Raw genomic sequence first — 22,359 nt, 5'->3', positions numbered from 1 at the left:
TATTGAGAGTGCAATCAGAGTAAATGATAGTTGGTTTAGTTTTTAATGAGGGCATTTTCATTATATCTATCCAAATTGAAAATCCACATTAAAAATCATATACGGCTTTAGTGCAGTAATCCCATTTGGCAATAGTACCTTATGGATCTACTTACAAAAGTCAGCCAAATATGTAAAAAAACCTCATGAAGTTAAAAGCTGAGATTCATTGAACTGCATCTACTTGATTTCATAATGTGCATTGGTTTTAGTATGTTGCTGTCCTGTTATCTGTAATCAACTATAATAGAGTAATATATTTAGTGTTTTGGACCAAAATTCATGCTACACATATGTCTGACTTTGATGGCCTTTACCTTTTGAAGAAAACTGTTGCAAATTTGAGCAAAATTTTCCCAGTTGTAATATTTTAATAGTGTCATGTAACAGAAAAAATTTAGAAACACTCCTAAGAGAGTTTTCAATTTCAAGCAGAAATGCTTCTCTTCTAAGTAAATACCACTTTAATTGATAAAAGAAAAACAACCTCATGACACTTTTACACTGTTGGTGGGACTGTAAACTAGTTCAACCATTGTGGAAGTCAGTGTGGCGATTCCTCAGGGATCTAGAACTAGAAATACCATTTGACCCAGCCATCCCATTACTGGGTATATACCCAAAGGACTATAAATCATGCTGCTATAAAGACACATGCACACATATGTTTATTGCGGCACTATTCACAATAGCAAAGAGTTGGAACCAACCCAAATGTCCAACAACGATAGACTGGATTAAGAAAATGTGGCACATATACACCATGGAATACTATGCAGCCATAAAAAATGATGAGTTCGTGTCCTTTGTAGGGACATGGATGAAACTGGAAAACATCATTCTCAGTAAACTATCTCAAGGACAAAAAACCAAACACCGCATGTTCTCACTCATAGGTGGGAATTGAACAATGAGAACTCATGGACACAGGAAGGGGAACATCATGCTCTGGGGACTGTTGTGGGGTGGGGGGAGGGGGGAGGGACAGCATTAGGAGATACACCTAATGCTAAATGACGAGTTAATGGGTGCAGGAAATCAACATGGCACATGGATACATATGTAACAAACCTGCACATTGTGCACATGTACCCTGAAACCCTAAAGTATAATAAAAATAAAAATAAAAATAAAAAAAAAAAAAAAAAAAAAAAGAAAAAGAAAAACAACCTCATGATATCACTGGCCCCAAAGAGAAAAACATGTAAATTTTCATGATGAAGTGATTGGTTAAATAAATTAAATCCTACAGTGGAATATTATGTAGTCTTTAAAAGTAGCAAGGTAGAACTATAAGTGCTGTTATGGAAAATTGGTTCTAACACATTAGTTATACATATACATGTATTTTGTAAATAGATAGTTTATCCTATAGGAGAGTGGTTGTAATCTTTCTGTACTTTTAAAATTTCTTAACCATACATACATTTATTTACATATTTATAATGTCAAAAGTTATATGAGTCTTGGGTCTATAAACCATTTTCTGTTTTATTTTATAACTACTTGTCTTAAAAATAGCTATTGTTTGTTATTAAAAATAAAAAAGAATAAAAAACCCAAGAAAATTATGTGTTTATTCTTCTTAATGCTATCAAGTTATCATTTAATATGAGGAATATTTTTTATTTTGCTATTTATATTCAGTCAGAATTAGTGATAGAATCGTCCCCCACCACCTCCCTACCCCAATACTCCAGTAACTTATTAATTTATTACAAAGAATGACAAAAATGACTTAAATAAATAATTATCTCCTGAGTGTCCTTGACCTTTCTTTATAGTTTAATTGTGGTCCCTTGAACCAGAGGGTGATCTGCAGGCATTTTCTTTGTTATCAGAATGTGTGAAACTAGGTTTCAGGACTGTCAGAGAACTTTTTGATCATGATGCACTTTTTGTCACAAGAAATACTTCCTCATGGAATATTTCAAAGACGGTGATTTATTTTTAATTTTTTAATTTTTTTTTGAGATGGAGTCTTGCTCTGTTGCCAGCCTGGTGTGCAGTGTGGTGCAATCACGACTCACTGCAACTGTCACCTCCCGGGTTCAAGTGATTCTCCTGTCTCAGCTTCCTGAGTAGCTGGAATTACAGGTGTGTGCCACTGTGCCTGGCTAATTTTTTTTTGTATTTTTGGAAGAGATGCAGTTTCACCGTGTTGGCCAGGCTGGTCTTGAACTCCTGACCTCAAGTGATCCATCCGCCTCAGCCTCCCGAAGTGTTGGGATTACAGGTGTGAGCCACCGTGCCCGGCCAAAGAGGGTGATTTCTTTTCTTCTTTAATTATACCAGGGATGGAAAAACTCTTTTACACCTGTGTTTTGTCTTGATGGCTTTAGGCCACTCATCTGGTCACATTTAGATCTGCTTACAAGAAAGGATTACTGCAATGGGATATGACCATGGCAGTTCAAAGAATAAAGAAACCAAAGTGACCAGAAGTTCACGTTAGTTCAAAGCATTATAACTGGGAATCTGAAACAGTAAGACATCCTCTTTGGTGTTCGATGGAGTATTCTTAACTTGCAGATTTTTAGGTTTTTGTTTGTGCGTTTATTCAAAGGCTTGCCTACTTTTTGTCTGGCTATAAACTTTTGTATTTGTAAAATGATGTCACCTGAATTCAATACAAGATTATCCACCATAAAGCAAGTGAAGAACAATGACAGTAAAATTAATTTTATGATAATTGAGGCTTTTCTATTAATTTTTTGGGCTATACCTTATAGGTAGTGGTTTTTTTTCCTCAAATGATTAAATTTCATGTGTCAAATGATTAAATTCCATGGGTCAAAGTTAATTTTCTTTTAATTTTGAAATTTAAGATTGTACAAATTATTGCAATCATTTGAGTAGCTCTTTTGTAGTCTATGTCAAGAGATTTTACTCCAGTAATCTTGGTTTTAGGAGTTTATTCTAATTTTAAGAAAATAATTCAAATGAAAGATTATTTATACACAAAAATGTTCCTTAATAGAAGAATGTGTGAATTATGGGATATTCATTTGGTAAGAATGTTATGCAACAAGTAAGCTGATAGTTATAAACCTCATGTGGCAACATTGAAAAATATGCATAAAATGAAGGTAAATGAGAAGTGGATGCTACCACCAAAGCCAGCAAAGTATCTATTTGGGTAAAAAAGTCAGAAATGTTAAAGAAATTAGAAAAATAAAAATAGTTGCTGTATTGAAGTACGGGAAATATGGGTGAAGTTATTTATTTCTTTAATTTCTGTAATGTCATAAGTTCTGCAATAAATAAAAATGTGCAGAAAAAGGAAAGAAGCAAAAGCTGGGTCTAATGGGGCAAGAACAAGGAGCTGACACAGTCACAGATCTGGATGCAATGATAAATGAACCAGGCCTTCTCTGCGGGCTCCTGTCCCAAAAGACTGTTCTGAGACACACAGCAGGTATTACAATGAGCTCCTTCAAGAGATGAAAATATTGTAATACCTTACAATTTATTCAAGTGGTATTTTTTTTTAAATTTTCTAGGTCCTTTTCCTTGCTGAATTCTTCTGGCCTTGTATGTTGTTTGTAATTCTGACAGTACTTCGTTTTCAAGAACCTCCCAGATACAGAGACATTTGTAAGTTTCATTTTTTAATATACTTTTTGAATTAACCTTTGGAGAAAAAAAACTCATAGCACTCTTTCTTGTTTTTTGTAAACTCTGAATGATGAGTGAAATGAATAGATAGGGTTTCATTATGACAATAACAACATATCTGGAGTATATGTCAGTAAGCCACAATTTAGGTTTTGTCTTTTAAGAATGATATTCACACAGGTTCACTCAATCTAGCACATAGATTTTTTCTTCCAATTAAAACTGACACAATCTGGGCATAAGTAAATAGCCATTATAAATATAGAAAGTAGAAGAAGTAGAAGTGAGAGATGCATTTCATAGTTTATCAGCATGATACTGATAGTAATATTGATGGTAATGATGATGGTGGTGAGAAAATAATGATGCTGATGATATGATGATGATGGTGAAGATGGTGATGATGGAGATGATGGTGATGATGATGACAGAAATGATAATGATGGTGATGATAGTTATAATGGTGATGGAGATAATGATAGTGGTGATTGTGATGATAGAGATGATAGTAATGAAGGTGATGATTATGATAATGAAGATGATGATAGTGATGATGATGTAGAGAATAGTAATTATGATGATGATGATGGAGATGATGATGGAGATGATAGTGATGATGGTGATAATAATAGAGATAATAGTAATGATGATGAAGATGATAGTGATGATGCTGGTGATGATAGTGATGATCTTGATGATAATAAATATGATAGTGATAATGATGGAGATGGTGATTGGGAAAATAGTGATGATGGTGATGATGATGAAGATGATGATAGTGATGAGAGTGATTATGATGGAGATCATAACGGTGATAATGTTGATGGAGATGATGATAGTGGTGATGCTGACAATAATGTAGATAATAGTAATGATGTGATGATTATGATTGAGATGATGATGATGATGATGGAGATGCTAGTGATAATGGTGATGATATGATGATGGAGATGATAATAGTAATGATAGTGATAATGGTGATGATGATAATGATGTTGATGATAATAAAGATTATAGTAATGATAATGGAGATGATGGAGATAATAGTGATGATGGTGATGATGGTGATGGAGTTGATAGTGATGATGATGATGATGGAGATAGTGATGATGGCAATGATATGATGATGGAGATGATAACAGTAATGATAGTAATAATGGTGATGATGATATTGATGTTGATGATAATAAAGATTATAGTAATGATAATGGAGATGATGAGATAATAGTGATGATGGTGATGATGATGGAAATGATAGTGATGATGGTGATGATATGATAATGGAGATGTTAATAGTAATGATAGTGATGATGGTGATGATATTGATGTTGATGATAATGAAGATTGTAGTAATGATAATGGAGAAGATCGAGATAATAGTGATGATGGTGATGATGATGATGGAGGTGATGATAGTGATGATGGTGATGATGATGAAGATGATTATAGTGATAAGTGTAATTATGATGGAGATAGTAGTAATGGTGGTGATGATGATGATGGAGATGATGGTTATGATGATGATGGAGACAATAGTGATGATGATAATGGAGATGATGATAGTGATGATGGTGATGATAATGGAGATGATAGTAACTATGGTGATAATGATGGAGATGACAGTGTTGATAGTGATGATAATGATGGAGATGATGATGGTGATACTGATGACGAAGATGATAGTGATGAGAGTGATTATGATGGAGATAATGGTAATAATGGTGATGATGATGGAGTTGACAGTGGTGATGTTGATGACAGTAGAGATGATGGTAATGATGGTGATGATGATGATAATGGAGATGATGGTGGAGATAATGATGACGGTGATGATGATTATGATGGAGATGATAATAGTGATGATGGTGTTGTTGGTAATGATAGTGATGGTAATGATGGAAATGATGTTGATGGTGATGATAGTGATTACTATGATGATGTTATTAATTGTGATGGTGATGCTCTGATAAACTATTACTGGTAACTTCCTGTGCTTCAGGAAACTGGTCAGATGGACCATTTTTTGTTATCTGGGTTGAAACCTTAACAACATCACTCCTTGAGAAATAATGGCCTGCTTTGTCTCTATCAGGCTGTACCACTCAAATATGTATAATGTGGTTGACTCTGTAATCATTACATCAATAAGGGATTAATAAGTGTTGGGATTTACCCAAAATAGTGTGTCAGTTATATTTAGGTTTTACACATATTAGGACCATTCCTATCAGTTTGTCTTTGTTGTTTGGAGACTCTATTGTGTGTTGCAGAATGGAAAAATGTAAAACTATGTGAGTAAAATATCATTTAGGAAAAGCTAAAAAGCTTTTCAGGGTTTCTACTTTATTATTTATTTATTCAATAAATATGTATTGAGTGCCTTTTGTGTTTCAGGCTGAGAATAAAATGGTGGACAAGGTATTTTCCCTGCCTTTACAGAGCTCACTGTAGGGCCAGACTATTACAATGTAGTGGGAAAATTGCCATGATGGGGTTTTATACAGGGAGCCATGTGAGCACACCGGAGGGTTGGCCAATCCATTCCAAAGAAAGCCTTCTGAGGCACTGTGCAACTTTGTCAGAACAAGGGAGTGCAGAGGAGAAATTGTCCAGGCAGGGCAGACAGCATGGACAAAAACCTAAAGTAGAACCAAAAGGCAGAGATGTGGCTGAAGTAGTACGCAGTGTCCAATCAATAAAGGGCTTTGTATGAGGTTGAGGATGGTGAACTCTCAAAGAATATGAAGGAGCCATTGAAAGGTTTCAGGCAAGGTCATAATAAAATGAGCATTTAGGGGTCACATTCTGGACACTGGAAAAGGCAGAATTTGGGACGGGTGGAGAGCAACACTAGAGAAGGCAAGATCAACTTGTGGAACTCTTGAGTAACCAGGCAAGAGATGGTTGTGCCCTGAAGCAGTGGGAAGAGGGCAGATTCAACAGACATGAAGGAGGTAAGATGGGAAGAAACAACTGGCTGGATGCATGAGGGCAGGGAGGCCTTTGACTGGAACAGCTAAGTGGAGAGTGCACTCCCACTGAACTGACAGGGCACAGGACATGTGGGGGATTTGGGGAGCCGTGCTCAGCATAACCATCCTGAGTTTGAGGGACTCTTGAGATTGTCGGAGTGAGCCGCCTAATCAATCAGATTATGAATTTGGAATCACATAGATGAGGATACCTAAGAAGGAGAAACTTCCAGAACATAGGCCTCAAGAAGAGCGCATTCAAGGGACAAGCAGAGGAGACAATAAGCAGCAACCAGAGTGCTGGAAGGGAAACAAAGAGATTTGGAGTCTGCCTGGGAAGCATTGAAAGAAGGAGGCATGACAGAGTGACAGGTGCTGTTGCAGCATGAGTAGATAAGGGCTGACAAGTTCTCCAGGGCAGTTCAGTAGAGGGATAGGATGAGGAGGGCCAGGCTGCAGCAGCCTGAAGAGCAAAGGGAGTGAGAAAAGGGAAGGTAAGTGATAGAAAACCAGGTGTACTGTGCAGGAGAAACGGGCTGGTAATCATAAATTTCACGTTGCTGCAGCCATCAGCATCCTCACTACTCCCACCCTCCTGGTGGTGTGAAGGGAGGATATGGTTGGGGATGTGTAAACAGCACATTATTCACAGAGGTGGCTATTTTGTAGTGACATTTGTCCTGAAAAGTCCTATTTAGTGTAGACAACTTTTTTTTTGTATTACACAATACTTAACAACTATATTTAAACATTAAGAATTCAACTTGCATTAAGCTTGAATTTTTTGCCAAAACTAAAAACTCCTACATTTTTATATGAGATGGGAGGAAGCATCCTTTTTATTCTTCCTACCCACAGCTTGTTTACAGAGAGCTGCGTCTGGAAGCTTGGCTGTGCATCAGGGTTATTTCCACTCAGTGAATGGGGAAGCTTGTGAATCCTGCAGCTATGGCTGCTCAGAGCCATTCTGCTTTGAAACATGAGTACTGACCCTGGAAAAAATGTGTTAGATATAAAGGTTTTTCATTTTTTGTTTGATTTTTTTTTTTTTTGTCTGAGTCCTTAGATCTCCTTTAAATTAATAGCAAGGTTAATAATATAATAATATGATGTTATGTACTACAATTTCAACTCAACAGGAATTCCATTTCTGGTAGCAGGTATATGGACTCATTTCTTCTTTGCATCTATTTCTAGGTTATTTGCAGCCCCGAGATCTACCCAGCCGTGGTGTTATCCCCTTTGTTCACAGCCTTCTTTGTAACACTGGATCAAGGTGCAGGAACTTCAGCTATGAAGGGTCAATGGAGCATCGTTTTCAGTAAGAGAAACACAAAGATCTTTTTCAGAAATCTCAGAAAGCTGATACATAGAACGGGCTTCTGCTTTTTGTAAAGCCTCAATAATTTGGGATAGGTCAGAGATCATGAGAAGTATAGAAATTAAAGTTTTATTAAATTCAGAGTCACATAATTCTGGCTCCAACTAATGGTTAGCTTCCAGCAGGAGATCTTTCCACTGCCACTTGCAGGACTCACAGAGTAATAACTGATTAGCAAATGCCATTTGCATGTGATAATTTGTTTTCTGTAAGTTAAAACTCTGACTTCAAAATTACTTGTCTAGCCAACTTTTCATTTTAGTGCCACATGCCCCCAGAACAATTATTTTTTTCTGCTGTGCTATTAGTTGACCAGAATCTTGTCCCAGCTGAGAGCAAGTAAAAACTGGGCAGTAACTCTTTATTTGTCATAAACCACCTAAATGGACTACAGGACAGGTAAGTTGCCTTCTCTGAGTCTCTGAATGCTGAGCTATGCCCGTGGTTGCCTACAGGGTCAGTTGGCCTTAAACTCAAGAAGAGAAGGAGAAGATACTTCATGTAAGAAGAGACAGAGTGAGGGGGGTTTAACTTGAGGGACCCTGAATGCCCTGGAAACTTCTCCCAGGTGAAGTTAGGAAGGGAAGGAAGTGACTAGTTGATTATGATAGTTTGAATTTATCAGGTATGAATGATCTGAGTTTTATTTAATCTATATTTACTAATATTAAACAATCTAAGATGTTTAAAGGTAAAGCAAATGTTGACATATATGATCTTTATCTTCCAACTTTAAGTTACAAGAGGAAAATTAAAAGTTTCCAGATAATTTTCGGCATATCAGGTACAAGATTTATAAATGGTGTTGTTCTAGTTCATTTGGGCTGCTATAATGAAATACCATAAACTGTGTGGCTTATAAGAAACAAATATTTATTTCTCATAGTTTGGAGGCTGGGAAGTCCAAGATCTAGGTGCCAGCTGATCTAGTATCTGGTGAGAACCCTTTCCATTATAAATGACACCTTCCAGCTGTGTTCTCACATAATGGAAGGGATGAGGCAGCTCTCCAGGATCTCTTTAATAAGGGCACTAATCCTATTGATGCAGGCTCTGTCCTCACGATCTAATCACCTCCCCTATATCATCTTAGGGGTTACGTTCCAACATAAAAGTTTGGGGATGGGAGATGCCAACTTTCAGGTCATAGTAGGTGTTTACATTTTCTGAGACAAATCATATAGAAATAAGATATAAAGAGGTTCATTTGAAAATACTGTAAAGTGATAACCCTGAAAAGTTCAATGGTCTTTTTTGAATGTGTGGAGAAGGGAAATATACAAAACTCTGTCTTTCTTAGAAGCATTAGAAGAGCTTGAGACTTAGCAGCGTCTTTATTTCAAGTCTTATGTCTCTTCGTTACTTGGAATGGGAGGTTTAAATGATGTTGAAGTGGAAAGAATATGATTTTGTGGCTAAACAATACTGGCTCTGTTACCTGTGGTTCTGTGAATCTGTGCAAATTAATTAACCTCTTTGAATCTGTTTACTCACTTCAAGTGTTGTGAATGTTAAAGACAAATATAGAAAACATCTAGCACAATGCATGGCACAGAGGCATTCAACCAATGGGAGTTAATAATAACAAATTCTTATTACTATGGCTGTAACAATTATAAAAATACTACTTGAAGGCCAGGCACGGTGGCTCACACCTGTAAATCCAGCACTTTGGGAGGCCGAGGCAGGCAGATCACCTGAGATCAGGAGTTCAAGACCAGCCTGGCCAACATAGTGAAACCCAGTCTCTACTAAAAATACAAAGAAATTAGCTGGACATGGTGGTGGATGCCTGTAATCCCAGCTATTCGGGAGGCTGAGGCAGGAGAATTACTCGAACCCAGGAGGGGGGAAGTCGCAGTGAGCCAAGATCGCGCCACTGCACTCCCGCCTGGGTGACAGAGCGAGACTCATTCTCAAACAAAAAAAAAACCCAAAATTACTTGATATCAGGAAATAATCTACCTTTGTTTTCTTTGTGTTTTTCCACATCAATATCCTCACTTCAATGTGCAGAAATTCAGGGGTTATAAAAGCAACCTGGTGAGATTCTTCACCTAACATTCTGAGAGTGGTAGTCAGGTTAATCACCAGCATTGCAAAGCCTTTAACTTTGAGAACCAAGAATGAAATTCCTCACCTTGTCTAGTAGCGCCCAAGTCAGAGGTATAAGAAATACAAAATAAAATAGGGAAAAGAAATTGTAAGGAGTAAGGAAAGCGGGAGAGGGAGAAAGGAGACAAGAAAGAGTGAAGCATGCTGTCAATAGTGCCTCTGGTTTCAGACTCGGCCACTTGACCAAGCAGATTTCAGGTGTTTTCATATTGGAGTAAGTGTGGATTCAATTGAAGTTCAAGCCCATAGATAAAGACTCAACTCCTGATTATTTTGTGGTAATTGTCTCAGTTTAAAAATACCTGAAAGCGGCTGGGTGCAGTGGCTCACGCCTGTAATCCCAGCGCTTTGGGTTGTTGGGGAAACCAGCCCCACCCCACCCGGCGGGTACCCCGAGTCCAGCGGAGGCAAAGGAAATAGAAAGAGACAGAATAAGAGTTTAAAAGGCGGGTCCAGGGGACCTGAGCTTGGGAGGCTTTCTCACGGGCCCAGAGCTCTCGGGCTCCGCCTAATTTACTGGTTTACAAGCTCTTTGTTCTTAGGGCAGATGGGAGGGGGAGGAAGGGATGAGGAAAGGGATTAATCAGTGAAGGGGAACTCCTGAGTCATTCAATAAGAAGTATAGCAGTGGCGGTTTCTGTGAATTTCCTGAGCAAAGTCGTGTGTCTAAGCTGCTTAAGATCTTTAACTTATCCGGACTGAAATGGGTGGGAGCGGGTTTCAGGAGGAGCCAAGATGTTTGATTATACTCCACTGCTTCAGGGGAGTGTTATCTCCCTGAGCAACCTGTGGAATGCTGCGGAGCTGTTATGCTCTCGGGCATAAAGATATGAAGGCAATAAGGAGACTTTTCTCCTCAGAGGCCGCCCATGGCTCCCCATGGGTGTCTCACACAGAGGAGACCAACTCATCTGGCATCCCAGCACTTTGGGAGGCTGAGGCGGACGGATCACGAGGTAGGGTGTTCGAGACCACCCTGGCCAACAGGGTGAAACCCTGTCTCTACTATAAATACAAAAATTAGCTAGGCGTGCTGGCGGGCGCCTGTAGTTCCAGCTATTCAGGAGGCTGAGGCAGGAGAAGAGCTTGAACCGAGGAGGCAGAGGCTGCAGTGAGCCGAGATCGCATCACTAAACTTTAGCCTGGGCAACAGAACAAGACTGTCTCAAAAAAACAAAAACAAAAAACAAAAAAACAAAAAATCTTGAAAGCAAATACCACAGTTAATTTAGTTCATAAGTTTCCATGACCTCCCTAATTCCTCAGGTAAGTTCACTTTGGGCAGAAATCTTGGGTACCATCTGATGTAGCTTATGGTTATGAAAATCAGCTTCCTCATTCCTGCCTTTGTTGGGGGGTTTCCCCTTCATTTTAACAAGAGGATTTCAGAGCAGAAATATGAAGCACTGCAGGCAACAGAAGTGGATATTCTTGTGTTAGTGGTCACTCCTATTTTGTTTAATTTAAAATGCTTTGTAATGCGAATGTGCTGTCTAAACCCGACCCTCACTTCCCTTTCACTGTCTGACAACCTTCGGGAGGCCGATCTCTGTACCCATGCTAGGGCACTCCCACCCTTAGTCTACAGGACCCGGTGCTTTGCCTTCTGGGCTTTGTTTGGGTCACCTTTCATTTCCAGTTTCTTGAAATGTTTCCAGCCATTTCCTACTGGTCTCATTTGGTGGTCATCAATATTTTTATTTATTTTTTTCTCCATTCTCAAACATGCCCAGATCCCCTGAGAATCATCTGACCCTCTCTGCCTCTTTTCCAACCACCATATTTCCTGGTTCTCAGTCTTATTTGATTATCACCTGCTGCTGCCTCACCTCAGCTTCTCAGTTTGCTTTTTACTGTCTTGACACTGTTTTTTTTTTTTTTTTTTTTCTGAGACGGAGTTTCGCTCTTGTTGCCCATGCTAGAGTGCTATGATGAGATCTCGGCTCACCCCAACCTCCGCCTCCTAGACTTTTTTTTTTTTTTTTTGAGATGGAGTCTGGCTCTGCTGCCCAGGCTGGAGTGCAGTGGCACGATCTCGGCTCACTGCAACCTCCTCCTCCCGAGTTCAAGTGATCCTCCTGACTTAGCCTCCTGAGTAGCTGGGACTACAGGCAGGTGCCACCATGCCCAGCTAATTTTTTGTATTTTTAGTAGAGAGGGGGTTTCATCATGTTGGACAGGCTGGTCTTGAACTCCTGACCTCAGGTGATCTGCCCCCCTTGGCCTCCCAAAGTGCTGGGATTACAGGCGTGAGCCACCGTGCCTGGCTGATCCTTGTTTCTTAAATGGCTTTTCTGACATGGAGATGTGCCAGCATTAGATTCACCAGGGAGAAGGATTCCTTCTGTGCCTGCTGTCCCATTCTGACACCTTGGGGCCCTCCACCATGACGAGTACTCCCCTCCCCTTCCTTGGTACCTTCCATGGCATGGTCGGCCTTTGTCTTTTTATATTCCCCATCTGTCCAGCCCTTACACAGCCCAGGGTCTTCCTCTTCTATATGCAGTCAGCTCTGTCGTGGTCAGCTACCTGCTCGCGATGCAGCACCATGGCCTCTGCACACTGAGGAAAGACAATTCCGGGTGGGCCTGGGGTTTATTTCCAAGCCCCTTTCATAACTTAGTGGAGAGCTGGCCCAGGAGGGGTGAGTGAAGAATGAAAAAACGATCCAAGCTCTTGAGTCCAGAGTCTCCCCTCCTGACCCAGCCACTTGCCTAAGGAAGCTCTCCCTATAACTGCAGTCACTTGTCTACCTGCATAGAGCATTTTAGGGCTGGGTCTCTGTCCTGGGGTTCTCTCCTTGCCCTGCCTAGGCATGTCTCTTGATGGACTGTTGAAAACTTGGGGGATTATGTACTTTTTGCTAGGTTTTTATTTGTAAATTTCTCCTCCAATAAAACTTATTTTATTTTTACACCATGTTTAGTATTTCAATTTTGTTTTCTTTCCTACTCGAGGTTATAAAGATAATTTCTTACATTATCTTCTTAAAGTATTATAGTTTTTCCTTTCACCCACTGGTCTTGAATTCATCTGGGTTTTACATCTATGTATGGTGAAGGTAATGATTTAACTGCATTTTTTTTCCATTTGGATAAGTATTTTTTCAGTTGTATTATTAAACAGTTTATCAATTTCACGTTGATTTGTAATCCCATTGTGACGTGAATTAAGTTTTCATATGTGGTGCATCTGCGTCTGGCTTCTCCAACTTGTTATAGCCCCAGCCATTCCTTGAACTATACCCTGCTGTCTTACTGTAGCTTTCTGATGTCTTGATATCTGATGGAGTAAATGTCTCTACCTTGCACTTCTCCTTTGGGAAGTCTTTGTTCTTCCATGTAAGTTTAACAACCTTGTTGTACATGTCAGTGAAAATTATTATTGGGATATTTACTGGAGTTGCATTGAATCTTGTGATCATGATGCATTATTTAATTTATTTAGGTTTTCTTTAGTGTCTTTCAACATAGCTTTATAGTGTTTTTTCATGAAGGTTATGCATATCTTTTGTTAACTTATTTCTTTGTTACTTTATGTTGTTGCTATTGCAAATAGTATTTTTAAAAAGTTACACTATGTTACTTATCATTACTTGTGTAATGGAAATAAAGTTAATTTGAAAAATCAACTTTATTGATCTATACAATATTTAAGAGTACATTTCAATGAGTTTGACATGTCTATGAACCTGTGTAACCACCATCATGATTGAAATATAAAGCATTTTCATTATCCTCAGAATTCTCCTGTGCTCTATCCCAGCCCAAACTACCTCCACTCACCCCACGCCTTCAGATCCAGGCAATAGCTTGTCTGCTTTTGGTCATCTAGATTAGATTTGCCTTTTCTAAATTTTATATAAAGGATATATCCTTGGTGTCTGGCTTCTTCCACCCAGCAAAATGTTTTGAGATTTATTTATGTGGTTGTGTGTATTAGTATGGTCATGCACCGCTTGACAATATTTTAGTCAACAATGGACTGCATATATGACAAGGGTCACATAGAATTATAATTCCATATTTTAACTGTACTTTATATATGTTTAGACATACAAGGCTTACCATTGTATTATAATTGCCTACAGTATTCAGTACAATGACATGCTGTACAGGTATGTAGCCTAAGAGCAATAGGCTACACCACATGGCTAGGTATGTAGTAGGCTCCACCATCTAGGTTTGCGTAAGCACATTCTATGGTGTTCACACATGATGAAATTGCCTAAGAATGCATTTCCCACAGTACATTTTCTTCTTTAAATGACACATGACTATAATTCATTCCTTTTAATTTTTCCCATGGGTAAGGATGACCCAGGGTGTTCTCTTCTATTTTTTTGATTAATTTAAAAAAAACTTTTTGTTTCTTAATATATATTTTAAAAGTCTTCATTTTTAATTATTGTGGATACATACTAGTTTTATACATTTCTGAGGTACGTGCAATATTTTGATACAAATACACAATGTATAATGATAAAATCGGGGTAATCAGGATATCCATCATCTAAAGTATAAATCATTTGTGTGAGTGTGTGTGTGTGTGTGTGTGTGTGTTAGGAACATTCCAGTTTCACCTTTTAGTTATTTTGAAATATGTAATAAATTATTGTTAACTATAGTCATGCCAGTGTGCTACTGAACATTAGATACAATTCCTTCTATTTAACTGCCCTTTTGTACCCATTACTTATCCCCTCTATATCTCCCACTTCCCCACTACCCTTCTCAGCCTCTGGTAACCATCATTCTACTCTCTGTCTCTATGAGTTTAATTATTTTTAGCTCCCACATGTAAGCGAGAGCACGTAATATTTGTCTTTTTGTGCCTGGCTTATTTCACTTAACATAATCCCTTCCAGTTCCATCCTTGTTGTTGCAAATGACAGGATGTCATTCTTTTTTTATGCCTGAATAATATTCCATTAGGTATACATACTACATTGTCTTTATCCATTTATATGTTGATGAACACTAAAGTTGATTCCATAGCTTGGCTACCGTGAATAATGCTGCAATAAACATGAGAGTGCAGATGTCTCTGTTTTTTTTTTTTCTTTTGGATTTATACACAGCAGTGGGATTGCTAGATCATATGGTAGTTTTATTTCTAGTGTTTTGAGGAACCTTCCTTCTGTTCTCCATAGTGGCTGTACTGACTACTTTCCCGCCAACAATGTACAAGGGTTCCCTTTTCCCAACCCCTTACCAGCATTTGCTATTGCCTTTTTAATAAAAGCCATTTTAACTGGGATGAGATCATATCTCATTGTAATTTGGATTTGCCCTTCTTGGATGAGTAGTGATGTTAAGCAGGTGTTCATGTCCTAGTGACCCATTTGTATGTCTTCTTTTGAGAAATGTCTATTCAGATTTTTTGCCTATTTTTCATTGAATTATTGTGTTTTTATGTTGAGTTGTTTGAGCTTGTTATATATTCTGGTTATTAATCCCGTCTCATATGTGTAGTTTGCAAATCTTTTCTCCCATTCTGTGAGTTGTCTCTTAACTTTGTTTATTTTCTTTGCTGTGCAGAAGCTTTTGAGCTTGATGTGATCCATTTGTCCATTTTTACTTTTGTTGTCTGTGCTTTTGAGGCCTTACTCAAGAAATCTTTGCCCAGACCAATGTCCTGGAGTGTTTCCCCAAAGTTTTATTCTATTAGTTTCACAGTTTCAGGTCTTAGATTGAAGTCTTAATTTGGATTGTTTTTTATTATGGCAAGAGATAGGGGTTTAGTTTCATTCTGCATATGGATATTCACTTTTCTCAGCAGCATTCATTGAAGAGACTGTTCTTTCCTCACTGAATGTTCTTGGAGACTTTGTAAAAAATGAGGACTCTAATGCGTGGATTTATTTCTGGGTTCTCTGTTCTGTTCCATTGGTCTATGTGTCTGTTTTCATGCCAATACCACGCTGACTTGGTTACTAAAGCTTTGTAGTATATTTTGAAGTCAGGTAATGTGATGCCACCAGCTTTGCTCTTTTTGCTCAGGATTGCTTTGGCTATTTTAGGTCTTTGTAGTTGCATATAAATTTTAGGATTTTAAAAAATGAATTTTTTTTTCTATTTCTATGAAGAACATCTTTGGTATTTTCATAGCGATTGCATTGAATCTGCGATTGCTTTGGGGAGGATGGACATTTTAATAATATTGATTCTTCCAAGCCATGAACGTGGAACATCTTTCTAATTTTTTGTGTGTCCTCTTCAATTTCTTTCATCAGGGTTTTATAGTTTTTATTGCAAGGATTTTTTACTTCTTTGGTTAGGTTTATTCCTAGGTATGTTATTTTATTTGTAGCTATTATAAGTGGGATTGCTTTCTTGGTTTCTTTTTCATATTGTTCACTGTTAGCGTATATATATGCTATTGATTTTTCTTTGTTAATTTTGTATCCTGCAACTTTACTGAATTTGTTTATCAGTTCTAATAGTTTCTTGGTGGAGACTTTAGGTTTTTCTAAATATGAGATCATGTTATATGCAAACAAGGATAATTTGACTTCTTCCTTTCCGATTTGGATGCCCTTTATTTCTTTCTGTTGCTGGATTGTTCTGGCCAGGACTTCCAGTATTATGTTGCATAAAAGTAGTGAAAGTGGGCATTCTTGTTCCAAATCTTAAAGAAAAGATCTTCAGTTTTCCCCTGTTCAGTATGATAGTAGCTGTGGTTTTGTCATATAAGGTGTTTATTGTGCTTGACTGTGTTCCTTCTATATCCAGTTTTTGAGAGTTTTGTATCATAAAGGAATGTTGAATTTTATCTAATGCTTTTTCAACATCTATTGATATGATTATATAGTTTTTGTCCTTTGTCTTTTGATGTGATGTATCACATTGGTTAATTTGCATATGTTAAATTGCTCTTGCATCCTTGGGACGGACGAATCCCACTTGGTCATAATAAATGATCTTTTAAATGTAATATTAAATTCAGTTTTGTCAGTATTTTGTTGAGAATTTTTGCATCTATGTTCATCAGAAATATTGGCCTCTGGTTTTCTTTTTTGTTATTTTTTTGTGTGTATATCTGGTTTTGGTATCAGGGTAATACTGGCACCGCAGAATGAGTTTGACAGCATTCCTTCCTCTTCAACCTTTTGGATTAGTTTGAGTAGGACTTGTAATAATTCTTGTTTAAATGGTAAAATTCAGCAGTGAAGCCATTGTTTGGGTCCTGAGCTTTTCTTTGATGGGGGAATGTTTATTACTGCTATCTTATTACCTGTTGTTGGTTTATTCAAATTTTGGTTTTCTTTGTGGTTCAATCTTGGTATGTTGCATGTATCTAGGAATTTATTTATTTCTTCTCAGTTTTCCAGTTGAAGAGGACACCCAAAAAATAGAAAGATATTCTATGTTCATGGATTGGAAGAATCAATATTAATAAAATGTCTATACTCCCAAAAGCAATCTGCAAATTCAATGTAATTTCTATCAAATCAGTGTATTGAGATATAGTGGCTCACAGTAGTCTCTGATGATCCTTTGAATCTTTGTGGTATCAGTTGTAATGTCTCCTTTTTTGTCTCAAACTTTATTTATTTGGGTCTTCTCTCTTTTTTCCGTTGTCAGTATTGCTAAAGGTTTGTCAATTTTGTGTATCTATTAAAAAAACTTTTTGTTTTATTGATCTTTTGTATTTTTTGGTCTTTTGAAGAAAGATTCTGCTCTGATCTTTATTGTTTCCTCTACTAATTTTGGGCTTGTTTTGTTCTTGCTTTTCTAATTCTTTAAGATGCATAGTGTATTAGTCAATTCTTATGCTGCTATGAAGAAATACCCAAGACTGGGTAATTTATAAAGTAAAGAGATTTAATTGACTCACAGTTCTGCATGGTTGGGGAGGCCTCAGGAAACTTACAATCATGGTGGAAGGGGAAGCAAACATGTCCTTCACATGGCAGCAAGAGAGAGAAGCATAGAGCAAAGGGGGAAAAAGCCCCTTATAAAACCGTCAGATCTCATGAGAACTCACTCACTATCATGAGAGGAGCATGGGGGAACTGCCCCCATGATCTAATTACCTCCCATGAAGTCCCTCCCACAACACATGGGGATTACAATTCAAGATGAGATTTTGAGTGGGGACATGGCCAAACCATATCACATAGTTAGGTTGTTTATTTGAAATTTTTTTTTCTTTTTTTGAAACTTTTGTGATGTAGGCATTTATTGCTATAAACTTGCCTCTTAATACTACTTTTGCTGTATCCCACAGGTTTGGGTACGTTGTTTTTCTATTTTGATTTTTTTTAAGCAATTTTAAAATTTCCTTCTTAATTTCTTCATTGACCCAGTGGTAATTCAGGGGCATATTGTTCAATATTTATGTGTTTTTATAACTTGCAAAGTTGATCTTGTTATTGATATCTAGCTTTATTCCATTGTGGTCAGAAAAGATACTTAATATAATTTTAATTATTTTGAATTTTTTCAGACTTATTTTGTGGCCTAATATATGATATATCCTTGAGAGTGTTCCATGTTCTAAAAAGAAGAATGCAGATTCTGCAGCTGTTGGATGGAATGTTCTGTAAATGTTTATTAGGTTCATTTCGTCTACAGTGTAGATAAAATCAAATGATTCTTTGTTGCTTTTCTGTTTAAATGATCTGTTCAATGCAAAATATGGGGCATCAAAGTCTCCAGCTGTTATTATATTGAGATCTATCGCTCTCTTTAGCTCTGTTAATATTTGCTTTTTATGTATGGATGCTCCAGAGTTGGGTGCACCCAATTTATATTATTATATTTATATTACATTTTCCTGTCTGAAAGGTCACGTAACTCTGTCACTCCAGGATTGGTCACTGATTACTTATTTAGTTTGTTTGGTGAGGTCGTGTTTTTCTGGATGTTCTTGATGCTTGTGGATGTACATTAATGGCTGAGCATTGAAGAGTTAGGCATTTATGCCAATCTTTGCAGTCTGGGCTTGTTTGTACCCATCCTTCTTGAGAGGACTTTCCAAGAATTCAAAGGGGAATAAATGTTGTGACCTAAGCCTGTGGTCACTGCAGCTGTTTAGCACTAGCTGTTTCATTCCTAAGCCCAAGAATGCTGCAACTCTAGTAGACTCCCAGATAATCAGCCTTGTTAGACTTAGGGAATTTAAGAGAGCATTCTCTGGGTTACCAGTTGAAGTCTCTTGCTCTCCCTTCTGTTTCTTCTAATCAGAAGGAGTATCTTTCCACAATGGGCTGCCTGGAATTGGGGGAGGGGTGATGCAGGCACTCCTTTGGCACCATGTTGGGTCACATCTGAGGCTCATGTTCTTCCTGACCAGTACAGTACTGGGGCTTATCCAAGGCCCATGGCCGCTACTTCCTGGCTGCTGCTAATGTTTATTCAAGGTTCAAGGTCACCCTACTCAGCAGGTGGCCAATCCTGCTGGGACTGGGTCCATCCCATCAGGGCAGCAGATTCTCATCTAGCCTAGATGGGTCTAGAAAAGCCACTGGGAAGCAAAGGACTGGAATCAGGGTCTTCAGAAATCTGGCTGGTACTTTATTTTACAGTGGCTGAACTGGTATCCAGCTTGCCAGACAAAGTCCTCTGTAATATTCCTTCTCCCTTCCTCAAGCAGAAGTCTTTCCCCAAGCTCACTGCCTGGAGTTGGGGGAGGATTGATGTAAGCACTCTAATGGCTACTACAGCTGGTATTGCCTTGGTACTGTAACTCCGCTGCCTTCAAAACCAGCAGAACACCAGGGCTTATCTAAGGACTGCAGTTCTTGTGGCCTGACTGCCACTCAAATTTATTTGGGGTCCCAAACCACTTTATTAGCCTGTAGTGAAGCCAACCAAGACTTGGAAACCTCTTGCTGGGGCACAGGATGCTCATCTAGCTCAGGGCTGGTCTAAATGCTCCCTCTGTGGGCACCAGTAGAATTCTGCCCTTGTTGCAGTCTATTGTGATAGGGCAGCACTGAGTTTCAGTACAAAGATTCACACTCAGTTTGCTCTCCCTCCCTCAAGCACACATAATCTTTCTCCATGCTGCACTGCCTGGGATTGGGTGAGGAGAGGTAGGCAACGCAAGACTGTCCTTTCTATCTTCTTCAATGCCTCTTTCCATCTTAAATGTTATGAACATTAAAAAATCTGTGTGTGGACAAATATTTGAGTTTTTCTTGGGTTAATACCCAGGAGTAGAATTCTTGGGATAAATGTTTAGTGTATGTTTAGCTATATAGTATATGTCCAGGTTGTTTTCCAAAGTGTTGTGCAATTTTATACTCCCAACATCAATACATAAGAATTCCAGTTGCTCCACATTCTTGCTAACACTTATTATGTTGTTCTCTTTAATTTTAGCCATTATACTGTTGTATTGTGCTTTCTAATTGTAGTTTTAATTTATATTTTCTTGATCGGAATGATGTTAAGCATCTTTTTATGTGTTTTTTGGCCATTTCAATATTTTTTGAGGAAAGTGTCTGTTTATGTTATACAATTGATTTTTTATTTTTGGTTTTACTGAATTCTTAGAGTTTTTTTTTACATATACTGGTCACAAGTCTTTAATCATATGTATACATATTATACATGTATTGTAAATATTCTCATTTGTGCTCTGTCTTTCGAAGAGCAAGGTTTATTTATTTTGATAAAATATAATTTATCACTTTTTTCTATTTTGATTTGTACTTTTTTGTGTTTTCTTTAACAAAGAAATATTTGCCTAATATTTTTGAAGATTGTTCAGATTTTTTCCTGTATTTTCTTTTATATGTTTAATAATTTTAGCTTTTGTTTATAGGTACAATTTATTTTCAGTTTATTTCTTTCTATGGTGTGATGTAACTTTTGAGGTTTTTCTTTTTACATATGTATATACAATTCTAGTAGCATTCGTTGAAAAAACTGTTCTATTTCATTAGAATACATTGGGACCTTTGTTTAAAATCAGTTGATAATAGTATGAAGGACTGTTTTTGGACTCTCAGATCTTGTAGGTTTAGTTTCACAACATCAGAATATAGCAAATATTGCAATAAAGTGAGTCACAAAAGCTTTTTAGTTTTCCATTCCATATAAAAGTTATGTTTACACTATATTGTAGTCTATTAAGTGTGCAATAGCATTGTCTAAAAAATGTACATACCTTAATTAAAAGAACACTTTATGGCTAAAAAATGCTCATGATCATCTGAGCCTTCAGTGAGCCAATCTTTCTGCTGGTGAAGATCTTGTTTTGTTGCTGATGACTGCTAACTGATCAGGTTGGTGGTTGCTGGAGGTGGAAGTGGCTGTGGCTATTTCTTTAAGTAAGACAGAAGGGAAGTTTACTGCACCACTGACTGTTTCTTTCATGAAAGATTTCTCTGTAGCATGTGATGCTGTTTTATAGCATTTACTTACAGTGGGACTTCTTTCAAAATGAGAGTCAATCTTCTCAAACTCTGTCACTGACTTACCAACTAATTTTATGTAATATTCTAAATCCTTTGTTATCATTTCAATAATGTTCACAGCATCTTCACCAGAAGTAGATTCCATCTCAAGAAACCACTTTGCTTGCTTATCCATAAGAAGCAACTCCTCATTCATTAGTTTTGTTATGAGATTGCAACAATTCTGTCACATCTTAAGGCTCCACTTCTATTTCTAGTTTTTTTGCTATTTCCATCACATCTGCAGTTACTTTCTCCACTGAAGTCTGGAACCCACTCAAAATCATCTATAAATTTGAATCACTATCTATGACTCTATAGCTTTATGAAATGCATTTCTTAAATAATAAGATTTGAAATTTGAAGTTACTTCTTGCTCCATGTGCTGCAGACTGGATGTTTGTTAGCAGGCGTGAAAACATTAATCTCCTTGTACATCTTCATCGGAGCTCTTGGATGACTGGCCGTATGGTCAATGAGCAGTGATATTTTGAAAACAACATTTTTTTCTGTGCAGTAGGTTTTGACAGTGAGTTTAAAATATTCAGTAAAACATGCTGTAAACAGAAGTGCTGTCATCTAAGCTTTGGTGTTCCATTTATAGAGCACAGACACAGTTGATTTAGCATAATTCTTAAAGGCCCTAGGATTTTTGGAATAGTAAATAAACACTGGCTTCAACTTAAGGTCACCAGCTGTATTAGCCCCTAACAAGAGAGTCAGCCTGTCCTTTGAAACTTTGAAGGCAGGCATTGACTTCTCCTCTCTAGTTAATGAAAGTCCTAGATAGCATCTTCCAATGTAAGGCTGTTTCGTCTGCATTG

General features: G+C 37.6%; 1 protein-coding gene across 1 annotated transcript in view; it reads left to right on the top strand.

The window, feature by feature from the left end:
- Positions 1-22,359, top strand: part of ABCA13 (ATP binding cassette subfamily A member 13) — a 514,266-nt gene that overhangs the window by 19,027 nt on the left and 472,880 nt on the right. The window contains exons 2-3 of the mRNA XM_055294536.1: positions 3,543-3,636; positions 7,827-7,950. Of these exons, the coding sequence (XP_055150511.1) occupies positions 3,543-3,636; positions 7,827-7,950 (218 nt within the window). The remainder of the gene's footprint in view (positions 1-3,542; positions 3,637-7,826; positions 7,951-22,359) is intronic.

This window comes from Symphalangus syndactylus, chromosome 9 (genome assembly GCF_028878055.3).
Source record: "Symphalangus syndactylus isolate Jambi chromosome 9, NHGRI_mSymSyn1-v2.1_pri, whole genome shotgun sequence".
Taxonomy (NCBI): Eukaryota; Metazoa; Chordata; class Mammalia; order Primates; family Hylobatidae; genus Symphalangus; species Symphalangus syndactylus.
This window is presented reverse-complemented; position numbering and strand designations above follow the sequence as displayed.